This window comes from Ovis canadensis, chromosome 2 (genome assembly GCF_042477335.2).
Source record: "Ovis canadensis isolate MfBH-ARS-UI-01 breed Bighorn chromosome 2, ARS-UI_OviCan_v2, whole genome shotgun sequence".
NCBI lineage: Eukaryota > Metazoa > Chordata > Mammalia > Artiodactyla > Bovidae > Ovis > Ovis canadensis.
Window position 1 is genome coordinate 123,150,366 of NC_091246.1, and position 19,126 is coordinate 123,169,491.

At 61.2% G+C, this 19,126-nt stretch overlaps 2 protein-coding genes across 11 annotated transcripts in view; one reads left to right on the top strand and one right to left on the bottom strand.

The window, feature by feature from the left end:
* LIMS2 (LIM zinc finger domain containing 2) overlaps positions 1–18,808 on the top strand; it is a 36,893-nt gene extending 18,085 nt beyond the window's left edge. For 9 of the 10 annotated variants that reach the window (XM_069576873.1, XM_069576879.1, XM_069576874.1 and 6 more), the window contains 9 exons: positions 1,525–1,684; positions 3,740–3,806; positions 4,008–4,128; positions 14,545–14,694; positions 15,216–15,366; positions 16,280–16,372; positions 16,967–17,015; positions 17,203–17,278; positions 17,988–18,808. In XM_069576873.1, the coding sequence (XP_069432974.1) occupies positions 1,525–1,684; positions 3,740–3,806; positions 4,008–4,128; positions 14,545–14,694; positions 15,216–15,366; positions 16,280–16,372; positions 16,967–17,015; positions 17,203–17,278; positions 17,988–18,135 (1,015 nt within the window). In that variant the 3' untranslated portion in view covers positions 18,136–18,808. Of the gene's footprint in view, positions 1–653; positions 860–1,524; positions 1,685–3,739; positions 3,807–4,007; positions 4,129–14,544; positions 14,695–15,215; positions 15,367–16,279; positions 16,373–16,966; positions 17,016–17,202; positions 17,279–17,987 lie in introns of those variants that run through there. The other variant, XM_069576877.1, reaches the window with a different exon arrangement.
* GPR17 (G protein-coupled receptor 17) lies at positions 6,869–11,626 on the bottom strand. Its single transcript, XM_069576882.1, has 2 exons — positions 11,573–11,626; positions 6,869–7,988 (listed from the first exon to the last, which is right to left on the bottom strand). The coding sequence occupies exon 2, from the start codon at positions 7,958–7,960 to the stop codon at positions 6,941–6,943; it is 1,020 nt and encodes a 339-aa protein (XP_069432983.1). The 5' UTR covers positions 7,961–7,988; positions 11,573–11,626; the 3' UTR covers positions 6,869–6,940.
* Positions 18,809–19,126: the final 318 nt, after the last annotated feature.

Below are 19,126 nucleotides of genomic sequence, written 5' to 3' on the forward strand. Positions count from 1 at the left end.
CTTGAGACTTCTCACAGCGCTGTAACCCTGAGAGAAGGATGGGGTTCAGCATGGTGGGAGGCGGAACAGGCTGGAAAGACGACCTCCAAAGATGGGCCGAGTGCCCCTGCACGAGTCTACAGGACGCGCGATCGGTTGCATCTCTCGTCGCTGAGCCTGACCTCCCTTCTGCGCCCACCCTTCCAGGCAGCCACCACAATCCACCCGAGTCGACAAGAGACAAAGTCTGTTTGCCGCCTTGTAGTCAAGGTCGCAGGCATGAGGGTGCTGGGAATTTGTAGAGGCTTTTGTGGCTGACCTCCAGGTTCCTCCTCCTGTCTGAGCCGGGGCCCTAGACTGGAGCCAGCGTGTGTCTCTGTGGCGATTTCCCCTGGAGTTCAGTTTGGCTTTCACACCTCCCATAAGGACAGCCATCACTTGCCCCGGGGACAGCAGTTGCCCGCATGGATGAGGAGGGTCGTCCCCATCCTGCTCCCATTCCCAAATAGTCACAGCCTCACCTTCTCCATGGGAGGGTGGTTTTGTGTTTGGAGAGGGGTGGGGCAGGGATGAATCTAACTCGTGGTGCAGGGGAAAGAGCCAGTGAACTCGGCCCAACCTGAGTTCACATTTGGACTTTGTCATCTGCTCTGTGAGTTTGCTCAAGTTACTCAATCTCTCTGAGTCTTAGAAAAGCAGGGTGGCCTCAGGGATGAAATAAGTATGTGAATCCCAGGCTGCTGCCCTGTGCCTGGATGATGCTCTGTACCTGAGACACTCTGGTTCCCTGAGTGGGAGACAGGAGGCGCAGGAGGGTGCCCGGGTGTCCCTGATGCCCTGAGAGATGGCCCAGCACCATGACTGAGTAGCTTGGGGCCAGGTCAGTGACAATGACAACCACAACCCTGTCCTCTGCAAGCTTACAGTGGGCCGTGCACTCCATAGAGAGCTTGTGTGTCCGTCATCTAAAGGTCAGAACGCACGATGGCCTTGGTTAGGGTCCTTCTCTGGCTGGGCGCCTGGGCTTGGAGAGCGAGGGCCAGCCCCGGCTGCACCACGAGAGAGGGCCCGGACTGGAGCCCTGACTGCTCTGACCGGCATGAGCCCAGCGATGGCTGACCTGTGCCTGACCCTCCATGAAGGGCACTGGGGGCTGCAGGGTACGGGGAGAGATGAGGCTCCGGGGTGAGGGGCTTTGCCTCTGCCCACTGCAGCCCGGGGGGTCACTCTCTCCAGGCCTCTGCGCGTCTGTCTGTGAGCTGGACACGCTGTGCACGGCTCTCAGGGTTGCCACCTGGGAAGGCCACTGCATCCTGGCATACACTGGCACCTGGTGTATCCTTGGCACATGGTGGCTACAGGGATGGGTGACAGCCACCCGGGGTGATCCAAGCCAGTGCGGGGCAGCGTGGACTGACTGCGTGACTGAGTCTCCACAGTGCTGAGGCCAGCCTGGGGTGAGGATGGTGCTGTCCTCTGCCCCAGAAAACGTGTCTCTTGAGCGCAGCCCGCAGGTTCTGACCTCTGTTCCTTTTTCCTGCTCAGCAACATGTCCAACGCCTTGGCCAACGCAGTGTGCCAGCGCTGCCAGGCGCGCTTCGCCCCTGCCGAGCGGATCGTCAACAGCAACGGAGAGCTGTACCACGAGCACTGCTTCGTGTGCGCACAGTGCTTCCGGCCCTTCCCCGAGGGGCTCTTTTACGAGGTGAGAGTGCTCCCTGACCCTTGCCTCTGCTTCCCAGAGCACAAGCCCCTGACCCAGCTCAGGGTCTGCCCTCTGGCAGCCTGCGGGCCTCGCCTGGCCACGGCCCTCCAGTGACAGACTGGCAGACGTGCCGGGCCGTGAACCGGTGCTGCTCCTGCCAGCCCAGAGCCTTGCTGGCCACCCCGCGGGGGCCCCGCCCTCAGCTCTGTGAACCGTGCTCTCCTGGTGTGCATGGTGCTGAAGGAGTCACCGTTCCTCCTGTCGTCTCTGGGAGGCCCTGGGGTCAGACAGTAAACATAACCAGCGTACACCTGATGCTGCTAAGTGCTCAGGTTACGAGGAGTCCTGGGGGTGGGGGCCTGAGCAGGGGGGTAATGTTTGAGCAGACCTGAAGGAGGTGGGGGAGCATGTGTGTACCTACAGGAAGAGCTCTCAGCAGAGGGCACAGCAAGTGCAAAGGCCCTGAGGTTGGGGTGTGTGGGTTTTGGAGCAGTAGGAGGCTGGAGTGATGGAAGCAGAGGAAAGGGGAGGGGGCGGCAGAAGATGAGGGAGGGCAGGCAGAATTGTTTAACCCTGTGGGCCTTCATGGGGCCTTAGGCTTCATCCTGGGAGGGGCAGGACCCATACTGTCTGTCAGACAGTAGAAAAGGGCCTCTCTGGTTGCCATGCGGAGGAGACGCTTTGCAGGAATGGGGACAGAAGCTGGGAGAACAGGTGGGACCAGAAGCCAGTTATTTCTTTGGTAATCCAGAGGGAAGGGAAGGGACCTAGGCTGAGCTGCCCTCGGTCCCAAGAGCAGATTGTTAAATTTTCCGCAATCCTGCAGGCTGGTTGCTAAATACAGTCATTATTAAAAGTTAAATGATGTATACATACAATGAGATAAAATTTTATTAAAGACAAAAATAGCAGATACACGAAACTCATCACTTCCTAATTGTTTTGTTACATTTCACTACCTGTTATTGTGTTTGGGTGCTGGAAACGCAGTACCGTGGTGGCTACTGACATCTCTTCTCAATTCCATGTCAGCATCATTTTGGTAGCTTCAAACTGACCCTGGTGGGACTATTTACACGGCAGAAATTGGCAAATGCTGCCAGGCCGCCTCAGGGCTGCCTGTTAAGTGTTTACAGGCACACCACGGCAATGCTCAGAGGCTGGCTAGATTTTGAAGCTGAGGGGACTGGCTGACAGACGGCTGGGAGGTGGGTGATTTGCCTGACTGAACAGGAGCTGCCGTTCCCCATGGTGCCTCCTGAGAACTGCTGGCCGGTGGGGAGGTGGGGTAAAGGGGTGGAGTGGCACAGGGCTCTGCGGATGTGCCGATGATGATAGATTCCCGCTGCCCCTGCTGGGTGGGGCTCTAGCCAGGTGCAGCTTAATAAGCCACGCTCAGGGAACAGGGGAAACCAGATAAAACCGTCAAGGGAGGAAAGGCAGAGGCAGGTGCTGGCCACATTTGGGGCCAGTGCAGGGGTCCGCCTTGCCCAGACAGATGGGGTGCACCCCATCCCTGTGCCTCTTCTTCTGGGTCCCTTCCCTACATCTTTTGTGGGCCCTGGGGGAGTGGACCTCTCACACACGAAACAGGGCCAAGGGACACACAGAATTCAACCTTGATCCCTGGGCTTCCCGGCATAAACATCCACCCCAGCCGGCAATGTGCCCCTGGGACAAACGCGGCCAAGATCTTCAGCAAATAGCGGTGGCCCTCTGAGGGGCCAGCCTTGCCGAGCTGCCAGCTTCCTCGAGGTCCCTCACTTTGCACTCTCCCCAAGTCAAACAGGCCAATCCCGTCCCGTCCTCAGGCCTTGCACTGACTGCTCCCTATGTGGAAACCCCTCTTCTTAGTACCCCCCTCCACTTCCGTCTTTCCACTCCTTATCACCTCCTCCAGGAAGTCCCCCACCCATGCTTCCGGTGGTGGTAGCAGGTATACAAAGCGGGGTGCCCATCTAGCCTCCCCGAGGGCAGGTCCTCACCTTACCGACCGGTGCAGCGCAGAGAATGACAGTGCCTTCCTTGTCCTTCCTCTGCTGGCCCCATCTGCAGTTCGAAGGCCGGAAGTACTGCGAGCACGACTTCCAGATGCTGTTTGCTCCGTGCTGCGGGTCCTGCGGTAAGGCTTCCATGATGCCTGGGAAGTGGGGATGGGGGGGAGGGGGCCTGTCTTTCTGAGCATTGGCCTTCGGGCCCCTGTGCTCATCACCTTCCCAAGCTCTGGGAGGGGCGCCCTGGGGCCAGGCAGAGCCAGGCGGGCTCCGGTGGGGAGGAACTCTGGGGGGAGGGCACAAGGACAGCAGGGACGTCTCTTCTCCAGGAGAATTCATCATTGGCCGCGTCATCAAGGCCATGAACAACAACTGGCACCCTGGATGCTTCCGCTGTGAGCTGTGTGATGTGGAGCTGGCTGACCTGGGCTTTGTGAAGAACGCAGGCAGGTACGCCTCGGGCTGCCAGTAGGGCTGCCACCCCCACTGTCCCTGCGAGGAGGGCAGGAGAACTCTCTAGTTTACGGGTGAGGATGGAGGCTGGAGGGTGAGGGGTGAGGAATCGGGGCGTCCCAGGCTCAGGGCTGCTCCCAGGAGCAGGCTGACGGTAGACAGCCAGCAGGCAGGGGGCAGAAGCGGGAGCTGTTGGTGCAGTGCGAGGATGAGGAGCTGTGAGTTAAGCTCCTGCCTGCCCGGCCACCCAGGCTGCAGCCGTCCCCCCTGTCCTCAGACCCCACGGGGGCTGCTGGGGGGAAAACACTCAGCTGGGGCCCAGGGGTGCTCCAAACTTCAGGCCCAGGTTCCCTTAGCAGGCTAAGCTGTCACCTTCCACGAAGACCTGCTCTTTCTCCTCCCGCTCCCCTCCCCTCACTGTCCCTGCACCCCCACCCCCACAGCCAGGACCTGCCTTCCCCCTGCCCTGCCCTCCCCTGCCCTACACCTGTGTTTCCCTCCCTTGTCGCAGCGGGGGCCGCGGGGGCCGTGTCCCTGCATCCATAGCCCTGCTCACTTCTCGCTCCTCCAGCAGGGCTCACAGCTCTGGACCTCTCTGGTCCCTTTCTAATGGCTCAGGCGAGGTGGCCCCTGGTTCAAGGCACCCTGTCAGCCTTGACTGCACAGCGACTCCCTGCAGTCCTTCCCAGTTCCCAGCCGGTTCCCCCACCTACTCCCCTCCGCCCAAGCTGCTCAGGGCTCCCGAGCCTTTGCTGCCACTCTCGCTTGTCTCCGGGTGCCCAGGAACCCATGCGGTCTCCTACTGCATGGCTGTGCTGTCCCTCTCCTGTCCTGGTTCCCCTTCCTCCACCCGACTGTCTATGGCGGGCTCCTTTGGGGCTTTGCATTTGGTCCAAATGGCGCGTCTGTGCTGGGCAATCCAGGTGTCGGCCTCCACCCTAGACCTCTCCCTCAGAATACCCCGTTGCCCACATGCCATCTCCACAGTGTCTGGCAGGCATCCCGAATGCCACAGAACCTAACCAGCCAATTTTGAGTTTCTCCTCTGCTGGCAATCAGGCCTCACGGAAGCACACACCTGCCTCGCTAGCAGCACCTCAGTTGTCTGTCTGCCCCCCGCTTCCTCCCCTATCTGGGCGCTGGACACCATCCCTGTTGGAGCCCCAGTTCCTAACGCTGCTGTAGTGACCTTGTCCGTCTGCCTGCTCCATCAGAGACGTGTGTTATTCATCCTGGTGTCTGCAGGGTGCTCACTAGGAGCCTGAGTGTTGAGTGCTGATATGAGGGGCCTTGGGGGGCAGACAGTGCAGCAGGGGTCCCGAGTGTGGGCCCTTAGTGCAGCTCACGCTGGGACTCCTGCTCTAGTGTTTGCTGGAAAAATCCAGAAGAGGCTGGACTTGTTCAGGAAAGTAAATTATTGCTGTGGTGACAGGCAGGTGGGGCACCCTGAGGCCCAGGTCGGCACTCTGAAGTCCACAAGGCAGAACGCCAGCGTCTGTGTGGGGTGGACCGGCTGTGGGGCCACCAGAACCACAGTGCATGCTGCTGCCTGCGCCGCCACTTTGCCGTTCTTGGGTCAGAAGGAAGAGAAGTTCTGGGGAGGGAGTTGCATTAACCAAACAGAATAACTTTCAGTTATTAAAGTACAGTTATGTTTATGATCAGTATGCAGGCATGCTAAGTTGCTTCAGTCGTGTCCAACTCTTTGTGACCTGGACTGTAGCCTGCCAGGATCCTCTGTCCGTGGGATTTCCCAGGCAAAGAATCCTGGAGCTGGTTGCCGTTTCCTTCTCCAGGGGATCTTCCTGACCCAGGAATCGAATGCAGGTCTCCTACATTGCAGGCAGGCTCCTGCATTGCAAGCAGATTCTTCACCAACTGAGCCACGAGGGAAGCCCTTATGATCAGTATAACCAAGTACATAAAAGGACTCTTGAGGGGCATACAGGCCACCCTCTAAGCAAAACACCTCCCATCTTGGCCAGCCAGGGGAAGGCCTCTTGGGGAGGAGTAGGACCCTGCCCCTGCTGGGTCTGGGTTAGGGGGAGATAGATTCGTGGCCCAGGCTGCGTGCCCCCCACACCCAGCAGTGATGAAGCTGGGCTCCCCGTGATGGCCCCCCATAGTCTGTGCTCCCCCGGGACTCAGAAGGGACAGGGCAGCTGCTGAGAAGCGCTGGGGATTGTCGGCACGTGCAGGTCTGTGTGTGGCAGGCGGGACCCACAGGCCCTGTGTTGCTGGACGTCACTTGGAGATCAATCACCCTGAAAGTGCTTAGAGTGTTCGGCTCTGGTGTACTGCCTGTGTCCCCTAAACGCAGGGGCCTTTGGGAAAGGGGCCACAAAGGGAACTCAGAGCACCTTGCACTTGAGAGGAAATCTCCAGACACCTTCTCCTGGCCCTCCACCGAGCGCTGCGCCCACCGTGCCCCTCTTCTGGCAGGCCGCTCCCCGCTGTCTCCTGAGTTATCTCTGCCAAGCTTCGCTGCCATGTGTTTCTGTTGTGAGGAGGCCGAGAGCCTCGCAGGGGGCACTTGGGAGAGAAAGACGCTCACTGTTCAGGAATGTTCCTCTGGCCTCCTTGCCCCTCACCGGGGGAGGAGGGTGGGGTCCAAGTCACTGAGTGTCTCGCGGCTGTGAATGAGGAGGCTCAGCCCAGACAGAACTGGGCGCCGGTGGTGAGTTCGGACCTGGAAGCAGGTGATGGTGACCGGAGAGGTTTCGGTTTCTTTTCTCAGGGGAGGCGGGCTCCTCCTCGGTGAGGTTGCAGGGTGCTCCTTGTGGGGATGGGGAGGGGTTGGGGCCCAGGCTCACAGCTCCGACCTGGCGCTCAGCGAGCTCTCGTTGGTCCTCCCGTCGGCGCTGGGCGGCGGCCCTGGGAGCCGCTTGCCACACAGCAGGCTGCGCAGGGCATCGCGGAACTTCTCGGCCACGAAGAAGTACATGATGGGGTCCAGCGCACCGTTGAGGCTGGTGAGGCAGGAGGTGATGCGGTTGCCGAGCGCCAGCGCGCGCTGCGCGGCGCACGAGGTGCGGTGGCCGCGGTAACGCAGCACGTAGACGGAGCGGTGGACGTGGTAGGGCACGAAGCAGACCAGGAAGATGGCCAGCACCGCCGCGATCATGCGCACCGCCTTGTTTTTGAGGCGCCGCTCCACGCGCGGGCCCTGCCGCAGGCTGCGGATGACCAGCAGGTAGCAGGTGACGGTGGTGACGAACGGGAAGGTGAAGGCCACGGCCAGGGACGCCAGGGCGTGCTGGGAGGCCTTTTCCCTGTACAGCTGCAGGCAGACCACCGTGTGGTTGGTCCGCACGGTCTGTGGGCTCACCAGCAGCGGGGCCATTGCCACGGCCACCACCACCCAGAGGAAGGCGCAGGCCAGGTGGGCGTGGAGCGGCCTGCGGAGCTTGAGGGACTTGACGGGGTGCACGATGGCCAGGAAGCGGTCAGCGCTGATGCAAGTGAGGAAGTAGATGCTGGCATACATGTTGAGGTAGAAGAGGAAGCCCGTGAGCCGGCATGGGATCTCCCCAAACGGCCAGTGATTCCCTGAGAAGTGGTAGACCAGGCGGGTGGGGAGGACCAGCACGCAGGACAGGTCGGCCACGGCCAGGTGCATCAGGAACACGTTGGCCGGGGTGCCGGACTTGTGATCCCGGATGAAGAGCCACAGGGCCAGGGCGTTGCCCACAAAAGCCAGGATGAAATCCAGGAGGTAGAAAGAGGCGAAGAGGACGTTCTCCAGGGGCGTCTCTTGGCCGCATTGCTCCACAGGGGCCAGGGAGGAGTTGGGCAGTAGACCTGGGGAGGCCACCTCGAGGCCATTCATGCTTCAGCCAGAGGCAGAGGCACTGAGCCTGGAGGGAACAAGCAGACAGGCCAGCTTCAGAGAGCCTGGGACAGGCGAGGCATCACCCTCTGCAGACATGAGCTCTTGGAAGCCTTTAGTACCTGCCGACCCCTGACCCCTGGATAGGCTGTTCCATGCTTGGCATTGCCTCAGGGGCTACAGGGCACCTCCTGTGTCCAGCTGGGGGTGGGCAAGTGTCACAGTCTTGTCCAACTCTTTGCGATCCCATAGACTGTAGCCTCTGTCCATGGAATTCTCCGGGCAAGAATACTGCAGTGGGTTGCCATGCCCTTCTCCAGGGGATCTTCCCCACCCAGGGATGAAACCCTTTCTGTTTTATGTTTTGATTTTATTTTATTTTTTTAACCTCAAGGCATGTCTTAGCTCCCTGAACAGGGATTGAACCCGCACCCGCTGCTTTGGAAGGCTGCAGAAAGCAAAACCAAAACCAGGGCCTGGGGGCCAAACTACTGCTGGGGTCAGCTCCCCACCGTGCGGCCGTGTCCCTGTAGAGCATGGAGAGGTCGGCCATGATGGCCGCCTCTCAGGCCTGGGGCATAGAGTCAGCACCGCAGGGAGAGACGGACAGGCCCTGGGGGCTGTGAGGGCTGAGGGAGGGGCCCGCATCTTCTGTCCCTCTCCCCTGTGTGCTGTCTGACCGGTGGGGTGCATGAGTCCCCTGAGCCCTGCTTCTCGTGGGTGGGGCACCTCGGCGTGAGAGCCCAGTGTGGGGGGCTCAGCCAACTCCTCCTCAGCATCGGGTGAACCCTGCTCAGCCTCCCTGACCCACCTGTCCACTAGGCTCCCCAGTGCTCCCGGCACCGGCCATGGGAGGGCCTTGCGAGGAATGCAGTGTCCTGCTCTGTCTACAGCACCTAAAGGCCATCCGGGCCAGCATCCAAGGTCTTGAGCTTTTCGAACTCAGCCACCAGCCCTGCTTCGGGCATGTCAGTGGGCAGAGACTTGTGTCTTAGAAAGACAAGTGTCTTAGGCTTGTGCCTGTGGGTCCAGGTCTGCAGTGGGTGTTTTACTACCTGGAGTAGTTTAACTAGAGTTTTCCTGGTAGCTCAGACAGTAGAAGCATCTGCTCGCAATGCGGGAGACCTGGGTTCGATCCCTGGATGGGGAAGATCCCCTGGAGAAGGAAATGGCAACCCACTCCCATATTCTTTTCTGGAAAATTCCATGGATGGAGGAAGCTCATAGGCTGCAGTCCATGGGGTCGCTTTAACTATCAGGAGGCAGATTCTTTTCCAGGAGAGGAAGAGCCATATGTCCCAGAGGTGGAGAGACTGTCCGGGGTGTTCTAGCCAAGACCTGCAGCCCCAGAGAGGCCGGGACCCAGGGAGGCAGCCTGTCTCTGCCCAGCCTTGCCCACCTGGTTTACCCTCAGCATAAACCAGAGGCTGCTTGGAGCCCTCCTGGCCTCAGAAACAAACTGTTTCTGTCTGGTGACCCCAGTTCTGATTAGGTCACCGGTGGTCCCACCCCAAAAGACAGAGTGACAGATTTCCCACGTTGATTTTGGTCGACTCAAGAGATTCACAAAGGAGAGGAAAGGTCCCAACGCCCTGCCTCCCACAGGCCTTGGACAGGTGTGTGCAGGCCAGACGGCAGGCAGCCTGCAGCCCGACATGGGGTTGGGGGGGGGCGGGTGCCGTTTCTTCTCAGGGCCCCTCTGCCTACAGTGCAACTTCAGGGGCTCCCCTGAACCCCACCTCCCAGCAGCCCCACTTCCTGCCTGCGGGCTGTAGAGGGGTCAGGAGAGGGGGCTCGCAGGAGCAGCGGAATGGAGCCGGGAGCAGCGGTTGCACGCACGAGCTGCAGGGGGCCTCTGTAAACTCCTCTCTCCTCGGGTCCTGTCCTTTTAATGACCGAGGTAATAGTCCTGGCAGGGGCTGGCAAGTGCTCTGGGAGCACGGGGACGTTAGCACCGGCAGTCCCTGAGTATGAGGCTGGGCGCCATCCCCAGGTGTGGGTTCCCGAAATAAACAGAGCAGGGCCAGCGGTTCAGACTTTGGCAGCTAGGAGGGCAGGAGGGCAGTGTGGGTAGTGAGGAGCTGTCAGGCCAGGCAGCAGCTTGACCCTCTGCTTCGTGCCTTATCAACCACCACTGGGGTCCCTGGGCACCCCCGGCACCCCCGCTGCCCCACAGGTGGCTGAGCAGGAGGAAGTCAGTGGTGGTGAGCACCTGGCCAGTCATTCTCAAGCCAGCGGAGACGCTTGCCTGACCACATCACGTTTTGATTATTGGAGGGATCCAGGGATGTCCCCCTGCCCAAATCTCTGCTAGACTCACAGTGGTTCAGGTTCCCTAAAATTCTAATGCAGAGATTATTTCTTGTTGCTCCCAAGTGTGTGTGACCTGAGGCAGTGGGGGAAGCGGGGGAGGCCTGGAGGCCAAGTGAGGGAGGGGTCTTGATGGGGATGGGGAGGGGCTGCCCTGAGGCTCAGATGCTACCCATCCCCCTGGTGGCACAGTCATCACCCAGCCCCTCCGTGAGATCTGCTCGCAGGTACTGACCATCTTCTCTGCCTGGCGTGAGGCAGGCCTGCCTGGGCACTGCCCACCAGTCCTCGGGGGCAGACGTCCACTGCCTCCTTTTACAGATGGAGGCTCAGCATCAGCTCACTTGCCCAGGGTCATTTGGCCAGGGCAACAGCCAGAAGTGGGAAGCCAGATCCGGAAGACCCAGCATGACAGCCAACACCTCCGCCTGCTTTTCCTCCAGGGGCTGATGGGTCCCTGCTGCCAGGGCTGGTATGGAGCTGCCTCCCAGGCTCAGCGCCTCCCCCGCGGGCTTGGCCCCAGGAACAGCGACACAGTTTGCCCCACTCTTTGTTCAAGAAGCAGGGCTTTCCAGATGGTGACAGTGGAGCAGTGGTCTGAGCGTGGGGCCCCGCGTGTGTGCAGGTGGCACCCGGTGGGCTGCCTGGCGCCTGGCTTTCCGCTGCTGCCCAGGGCCTCCTGAGCCCCACCACTGAAGGCCACATGCCCCGTGCTCTGTTTGGGTGCAGGCTTGACTCCAGAACACTTTCAGGCTTGTGTCACGTCTGTTGCAGTTTCTCCACCCGGCCCCTGTGTTACGAGTTCTCATGCTGGTTTTGTGGGTCTGGGGGGCTCCTGCTCCTCTCCACGTGTCCCTAGACATGCCTGCTCTCACTGTCTCTCGACGTCTCACTCTGCTCGGGGCAGGGCGGTGGGCCCCGACCAGGAGCAGGTGCAGGGCTCGGCCTCTGCGAGGGGACGTGGGTGGGTGTGCGGTGGGAGGAGGCTGAGCTGGCAGGCGGTCTCTTGGTGTCGCCAGCACCGGTCCCTCCTGCCTCCTCGTTGGGCCCCTCCAGGTGCCCTGGCTAGAGGAGGAGAGTGGGGGTGTCGCTGCAGCCATGGGGCCGCAGACTGGGCACTTGCTCTTCCTTTAAAAGCCCCCACAGTGAGACGGGAGCACCGTCCATGGGCTGCTCTAGTTCAGACCAGGGAGGCCTCGATAAATAGGTTGAAGCGAGATGGCAGAGATGGCCCTGCCTTGCCTCTGCTGGGCCCGCGCTTGCCCTGCACCCCCGTGCCCCGCTCCCCAGCCCTGCCCTTACCTCTCACAGCCGGTCTGGGGCAGCAGGTGGGCTGCGGCCTGTGGGCGGCTGGTGGCTCCGTGTGGCCGTGGTAGAGGCCGGCTGGCTATTTAAGGAGAGGCGGGGAGGCTGCACCCCCTCGGGCCCTGAAAGGCTGCTTCATTCCTGAGGGGTCCCCTGTGTGGTGGGCCAGTCCTCTGGCTGCCTCTGCTGCCCCTGGGCTGTGAATATTCCAGTGTGTCCCAGCACACCCCCCAGCCCCCAGCTGGGCCGCCGAGCATCACAGAGGCCGAGTGTGTGGCTGTCTACGAAGCCGAAGCCGTGGAGTGGGCGCCGGCTGGGTGGGGGGCTTGGCTGGGACCGACAGACAACAGGACGTTTCAGAACAGGGTAATTTCCTACCGAGGGGAGGGGGCCAGGGAGGGGCTGGTTGCCATGACAACGGGCGCCTGAGCCTGCACTGGCCATCAGCAGAGGGGGGCTCTTGTGAATGGGGAAGGGTGGGAGGCCGAGGAGTCTTGTTTGGTCAAATGAGGGGGATTCTTTCAGGATACTTGCTGTAGGGTCCTTGTGTCCTGCCCTGTATAATGAGGCCCCCTTTGGGTGTGCGGAATAAATCATGGCCTTTATCTCCAGCAGGGCCCAGCTGCAGGCTGCCTCATAATGGCGCGCTGTCTGTGCCCGTGGGGACCCGGAGGCCTGGCCCTCGTCTGTGCGGGCTCCTCCTCTGGACAGGAGGCCTGGGAACAGAGCCGCTGCCGCCTGCCCGTACTGCTCCCCTAGGCTCCTCCTGGGGGTCTCAGGGGTGGCTGTTTGGATGTCGCCAGTGGCTACTGCAGCAAAGTTGTTTCTCTCTGTCTTTCCCAAAATGATACACCCGGTAGCACAGGGCACCAGACCACTATTTCTAGTTTCAAAAGACTTTACAACTTTTTAGTTAAGGTGTTTAAAGATATGCATGCTATCACTGGGAAGAACCTCCCACAAGTACTCTCTGAACTGTGTTCTTTCACGCAGTCCTGTGCACTGGGATTACTGCCCATTTTACAGATGAGGAAACTGAGGCTCGGAGAGGTGACCTGACTGGCCAACCAGAAACCAGTGAGCCAGGATTTGGGCTCAAGCATGTGTTGCTCTAAAACTTAGGCTGCGTGTGGGTGTGTTGTTTTGTTCTCTTCTGCTGTTGCACCTCAATGGTAGAATTCCTAGGTTCCATCTTCATTCTACCGTGGAAAAATTCTACAGGTTGTCCTTAGACCTGGTGCTGGGATCAGGTCTGTTGAAAAGATATTTCACATCTGGGGTTCCTGTGAGAGAGCAGGGTTCCTCAGTTCTGTCTTGCTCCGGAGCTGGTGGTGTGTGAGGCTCCCTCCCCACTGTGGCCCACCATCCTGAGTTTGAGAGTTAATCTTTTAAGGAGACTCCCTGTGCATGCTCAGATGCTCAGTTACATCAGACTCTTGGTGACCCCATGTTCTGTAGCCTGCCAGGCTCCTGTGTCCATGGGGTTTCCCAGGCAAGAATACTGGAGTGGGTTGCCATTTCTTCCTCCAGGGGATCGTCCCAACCCAGGGATTGAACCCGAGTCCTCTACGTCTCTTGCACTGGCAGGCGGATTCTTTACCTGACCTTCCTCTGAAAGAGGCCAACGCTGGTATCAGGAGGGCAGGAGGCTGGTGGGAGGGTTGGGGGCCTGGGAAAGGGAGGCAGGAAGGCCCAGGTGCCGAGAGCACCAGCAGATCGTGTGGCAGGTGGGGACGGGAGCAGGGCACTGCGGCCTTTGTATGAGTGCATCTGTGCCTGGGGACCCTGAATCTAAATCCCTGCCGCCTGTGAGGGCCAAGGAGACAGAAACCGTGTTGATTTCCCTCAGTAGAGACCGCAGCTGTTGCCCAGAGGAGAAAGTACCATCAGAAACTACTCGGAGGACGTATACAAAAAAGACTCTGTAATGACAGTGCCTAGGTCTGGGGGCCTCCATCTGGCACAGCCGTGCTTGTCTTTGGAGACAGAGCGGGCCTGTAGACGTCCAGGTCCCTCTTTGTTGGGAGGACCCCTGAGGAAGCAGGCCCTGAGTGCCCGACGGGCCTGGCACTCCTTGGCTCCTTGACTGGGCACAGTGGGATGGTAACACACTGTACAGTTACTCTTATGTGTTGCAAGATATTTGAAAAATAAAGCGAATTTTGGAGCTGCTCTTGTCCACATGGTGTCCTAGGCTCAGAAAAAGCATAAAGGATAAAAACACCGCGGTTGCCTTGCTGTCCGTCAGCTGCAGCTTGCTGCTGCGTTTGCTGCTGCTCTCTGTCCTGTGCCGAGGCTCCTGTTAGAGGGCTCACCTGTGGCCTTCCCAGCAGCAGGATTGTTGGCTGGCTTTTCTGGGCCGCTGGGCTGAACCCCCAAGGCTTCCCGGCCTTTGTTCAGGCTGTGGGTGAGGGTGGTGTTCAGTCGCTCAGTCGTGTCTGACTCTTTGTGACCCCATGGACTGCAGCACGCCAGGCTTCCCTGTCCATCACCAACTCCCGGAGCTTGCTCAGACTCATGTCCATTGAGTCGGTGATGTCATCCAACCATCTCATCCTCTGTCGTCCCCTTTTCCTCCTGCCTTCAATCTTTCCCAGCATCAGGGTCTTTTCTAATGAGTCAGATTTTTGCATCAGGTGGCCAAAGTATTGGAGCTTCAGCTTCAGCGTCAGCCCTTCCAATGTATTGATTTTCTTTAGGGTTGACTGGTTTGATCTCCTTGCAGTCCAACGGACTCTCAAGAGTCTTCTCCAACACCACAGTTTGAAAGCATCAATTCTTCGGTGCTCAGCCTTCTTTATGGTCCAACTCTCACATCCATATATGACTACTCGGAAAACCACAGCCTTGACTAGATGGACCTTTGTCTGGGGTGTTTGGCGATGTCTTCTTCAGGGAGGTGGCCCAGCTGTCTGGGGGGGGCTGCGGAGGGGAGGCTGTGTTCCTCACACCTGCCTCACTCCCTACAGACACCTGTGCCGACCCTGTCACAACCGCGAGAAGGCCAAGGGCCTGGGCAAGTACATCTGTCAGCGCTGCCACCTGGTCATCGATGAGCAGCCCCTCATGTTCAAGAATGACGCCTACCACCCTGACCACTTCAGCTGCACCCACTGCGGGTAGGGGGAGAGCTGGGTGGAGGTGGGACAGCCATCCAGGGCAGTGATGGGGCCAGAAAGGAGGACCAGGTGGGCAGAGGGGCGACGGGAGAGTGGGGTGCAGGGGCAGGTAGAATGGGGGCCCGAGGGCAACCATGCAGGAGGCTGCTCTCTTTGGGGCTCCGTTCAGGGAGGACTGGAGACTCAGAGTTGCACGAGGGATGAGAGAGGAAGGAGAGGCTGCAGAGCCCCCCCTCGGGTCTGTCCCAGATGCCCAGTCTGATCTAGGGGCGGAGGGACTGGGAACAGATCTGTGCCAAACACAGGCCTCCTTCTGCGAGGGCCGAGCAGGAATCCCATTCCCTGGGGCCTGTCTGGGGCACAGGAAGTCTCCAAAGAGGGCAGAGATGAAAGCAACGCCTGCCCGAGGGGCTCTGCAGGGACAGAGCTGGGGTGGGGGGCTGTCCAGAAGCTGCTTCCTTGGATCTGGAGGGGCGGGAGCTGGGCAGCACCCTCACTGGGGGCTCTGCGCTGTCTTCCAGGAAGGAGCTGACCGCAGAGGCCCGGGAGCTGAAGGGCGAGCTCTACTGCCTGCCCTGCCACGACAAGATGGGGGTCCCCATCTGCGGGGCCTGCCGCCGGCCCATCGAGGGCCGGGTGGTCAACGCGCTGGGCAAGCAGTGGCACGTGGAGGTGAGCAAGGCTGGTGTGGACAGCAGGTGGGGACCCGGCTCATGCTCACACTCCCTCCCAGCCCCGGGCTGTGCGGCTAGCTCCCGGAACCGACCTTCCTCTTGGGTGCTGCCCTTCCTGGCCCCTGGCTGGGGACAGGTCAGCCCACAGGGCCCAGAGGCCTGAGACCCAGAGACTACCCCCCAATCTTCCTTTCCCTCCTGGCCTTCTAGAGGATTCCAAAGTCCTAGGACACCCCCACCCGTCCTCCCTTTCCTGGCCTTCTAGAAGATTCCAAAGTCATGAGAACACCTTGGGGACATTGGTCTGGGGCGCCCTGTGGGATTGTGGTTGATGGAAGTGGCTGTGTGTACAGCTGTGCAAACAGGGGAGCTCAGCCCACCTGCGGACAAGATCGTCAGAGGTGTCCCACTGGGTCTCCAGGCCTCCGCTGGGGGCTCTGGCACTCACAGTCACTACCTGGAAGAGAGGCATGCAAGCCCGTGGCCAGGCCAGCTCTGTGTCCCACAGACTCTGCCTTGGGTGGCCCCTCTGTGAGGGTCCTGAGGTGGCCCCTGGCCCCCAGCCCCCCATGGGAAGGTGAACCATCGCACCCAAAAGCCTCCCTGATAGGAAGACGTGTCTGGTGACCCTGGGCTTATAGAGACAGAGGAGTCCGTGGGAGTGCAGCCCTCCATACTCCAGGCACCTCGCCGGCACCTGACCCCTTGGGCTGCGGGTGCCTAGCAGCAAGGAGTGACATCTGCTGGGCAGGGGCAGCTCATGGAGGTGTCTGCCCCATGGCCCTCCTGTGGGTCCTTTGGGGCCCCCCGCCCCAGCAGCCTCTGGGCTGTCTTCTGGGGTCATTGCCATCTCTTGGGGAGGTGGCTTCTGCCCCGACTCTGCCATCCCTGCCCCTCGCCTCCCTCCCCAGCACTTCGTCTGCGCCAAGTGTGAGAAGCCGTTCCTGGGGCACCGGCATTATGAGAAGAAGGGCCTGGCCTACTGTGAGACCCACTACAACCAGGTGCGGCTTGAGGCAGGGCAGTGGGATGCGGTGCTGCGGGGAGCCAGTGAGGGCGGGCTGGCCGGAGAGGGTATGGGGCAGCCTCCCTCCCTGGGAGCCCCGTGGCGGGTGCTGAGTGGGCTCTGTGCCCCAGGCCTGTGTGCTGAGTGTCTCGGGACCTGGGCAGCCCCTGTGACCTCAGTGTCCCCGTTTGGGAAATGTGCCCTGTGGCCAGGCCTGTCGTGGGGACTGCGTGAGATGGGATGTGGAGTCCTGGGCTCTCGGGGTGACATGTACTGAAGTCCCCCTCCCTCCTATCAGGCCCAGCAAAACTGCCCAGAGGATGGGCTTCCACCCTGACCACACCGCTCAGGACACCAGGGCAGGAGAGGGGCCTTAGAGGGGGCAACACCTCCACCTGTGTTTCCTGGGGGGCGGTGATTCTGACCAGCCCTCAGGCCCAAGGCTGTGCCCTAGTCCAGGAGGCCTAGGAGGCCCGGGAGGCCTGGGCAGATGACAGGAGCTGCCCTTTGGGGTGGGGTGGGGCCACACCCCTGGCCCAGGGCCAGGGGCATGAATGCCCTCAGCGTGTTTCACCTCCTGCTCTGTCCACAGCTCTTTGGGGATGTCTGCTACACTTGCAGCCATGTGATTGAGGGCGATGGTGAGCACCACCTCCCTGCCCCCACCCCCTCCCCCCCATCCCTGGGCCCACTTCCTGCCCCAGCCCCTGTCCCCTGCGCTCTCTGGGCTTGTGCGTCCTGCAGCTGTGTGCCCAGCTGGCCCTCCCTGTGCTCAGGGAGCCCTGTGGCTGACCTGTGGGGTCACTGAGCCTGCGTCTGCCTCCACAGTGGTGTCAGCCCTCAACAAGGCCTGGTGCGTGCACTGCTTCTCCTGTTCCACCTGCAACAGCCGGCTCACCCTGAAGTAAGTGGCGCGCCCACCCCTCACCGCAGCCCCGCCCTTCCCCCACTCCCTCACCCTGCCCCCACTGCCCGCCCCCCCCACCCCCCCGCACGCCCCCTGCCCCCCTGCGCCCCCCCCCCCCCCCCCCCCCCCCCCCGCACTGGAGAGGAGCCGCTGTGGGCGGAGACCCACACAGCACCCCTCTCCTCCCCTTCCCGCTCCTGGAGCCTGCTGGGGACTCCCGTTGGAGTTGGCTTTCCGTGGTTTCTCCCCTTCATTGGGCCTTCCCTGAATGCCCACTGACATCGGCCCCTGGGGATGCAGTGGGCACACGGGCAGCCCCCACCCCGAGCAGGGAGGTCCAGGGACCCTCAGGGCACAGCGGGAAGAAGAGTCGCACTGAACTCTGGGGGCTGCACACTCAGAGCCAAAGGAAGCAGACCTCCTCCAGGAGAATGAAAGGGGCAGGCCAGCCGGAGCTGGAGCCTGGTCTCCCAGGACAGCAGAGAACCTTCCCATGGAAGGTTCTGGAGTGTCAGCATTCAAGAAAAGTCTCTAGGCAGAAAGGCAGGCCTGGAGGCCCATCTCCTACCTCCAGAGGTCTACCGTGACCTCTGGCCACAAAGTCACGCCCAGGGCGGGGGACAGGCTGCCGTGTAGAAGGCGGTGTGCTCCGGCCTGGGGCCCAGAGGAGACCCCACCCCTCCTGACTGCTGCCTGTCCTCTCCAGGAACAAGTTTGTGGAGTTCGACATGAAGCCGGTGTGTAAGAGGTGCTATGAGAAGTTCCCGCTGGAGCTGAAGAAGCGGCTGAAGAAGCTGTCGGAGCTGGCAGCCCGCAGGGCGCAGCCCAAGTCCTCGGGCCTGCACCCTGCCTGAGAGGCCCGCCCAGCTGGCCGCTTCCTGCTCGTAGCTCTTCTGCTGCCTGAGGCTTCGCTCCCCACTTCGGCTCCCTGAGCCCGCGGCATCTGGCTCCTGCCTCTCTGCTCAGCATCCCTCCGTCCCTCCTCCGCCTTCGAGCATCCCTTCTCTCCCTGCTTCCAGGAGGCCACGGGGCAGGGGCCTGGGTGCGGTGTGCCTGTGACAGGCCCACATCCAGAGTTTCGGCCCAAGGTCCTCCAGGGCCAGGAGCAGATAGGGACCAGTGCCACCTGACTCACCCTGCCCGGCCCTGGCCTGCCCCATCCCTGCAGGAGGCCTCCTGGCAGCGTGGCCAGCCTCTGCCCCATGTGGCACAGATGGAGCCCCCAGCCGGGCAGCCACCCTGGGCCCTAGGCCACGCGGGTGGGGGGCCTCTGGTAAACTGTCCTTCTATCCCCACCACGTGCTCACTCAGTCAAGGAGGATCCCAGGACCCAGACCAGGCCGGCGCGTCCTGCGCTTCACCCCACACCACAGCTGGAGGGGCCCGGCGCACCCCGCCTCTGGGGCACATGCTGACTCCCTGGGTGCAGTCTGGAGGCAGGAGGTGGCGGTCCCCAGTGGGTGGCTCCTTCCTGCCCTCCAGGAAGGACGTTACACCCGCACAATGAATGAAGGCTTCTTTACACCACCCCAGGGCCTGTGTGGTTTGTGGCATCAGGTGGACGTGCTGCCGCAGTGAGAAAGACAAAGACCAGATGGGACAGGCATCCCAGGGCAAGGCTGCAACGGGGCCTGGAGACAAGCTCAGCAGACACCCTCAGTCCTTGAGGGCTGGCCCCGGGGGGGAGGGCCAGGGCAAGCCCAGGCTCCAAGGCCCTGCATGCAGGTCCGCCCTGTGTGTGGGCAGAGGAGCCCACAGCTCCTCCAGCAGACCCCCCTGGCAGCCTCCCGTGCTCAGAGTGCTGCTGGGGAAGGAGAAGAGGTGTGCCAAGGGGCCCATAGAGGG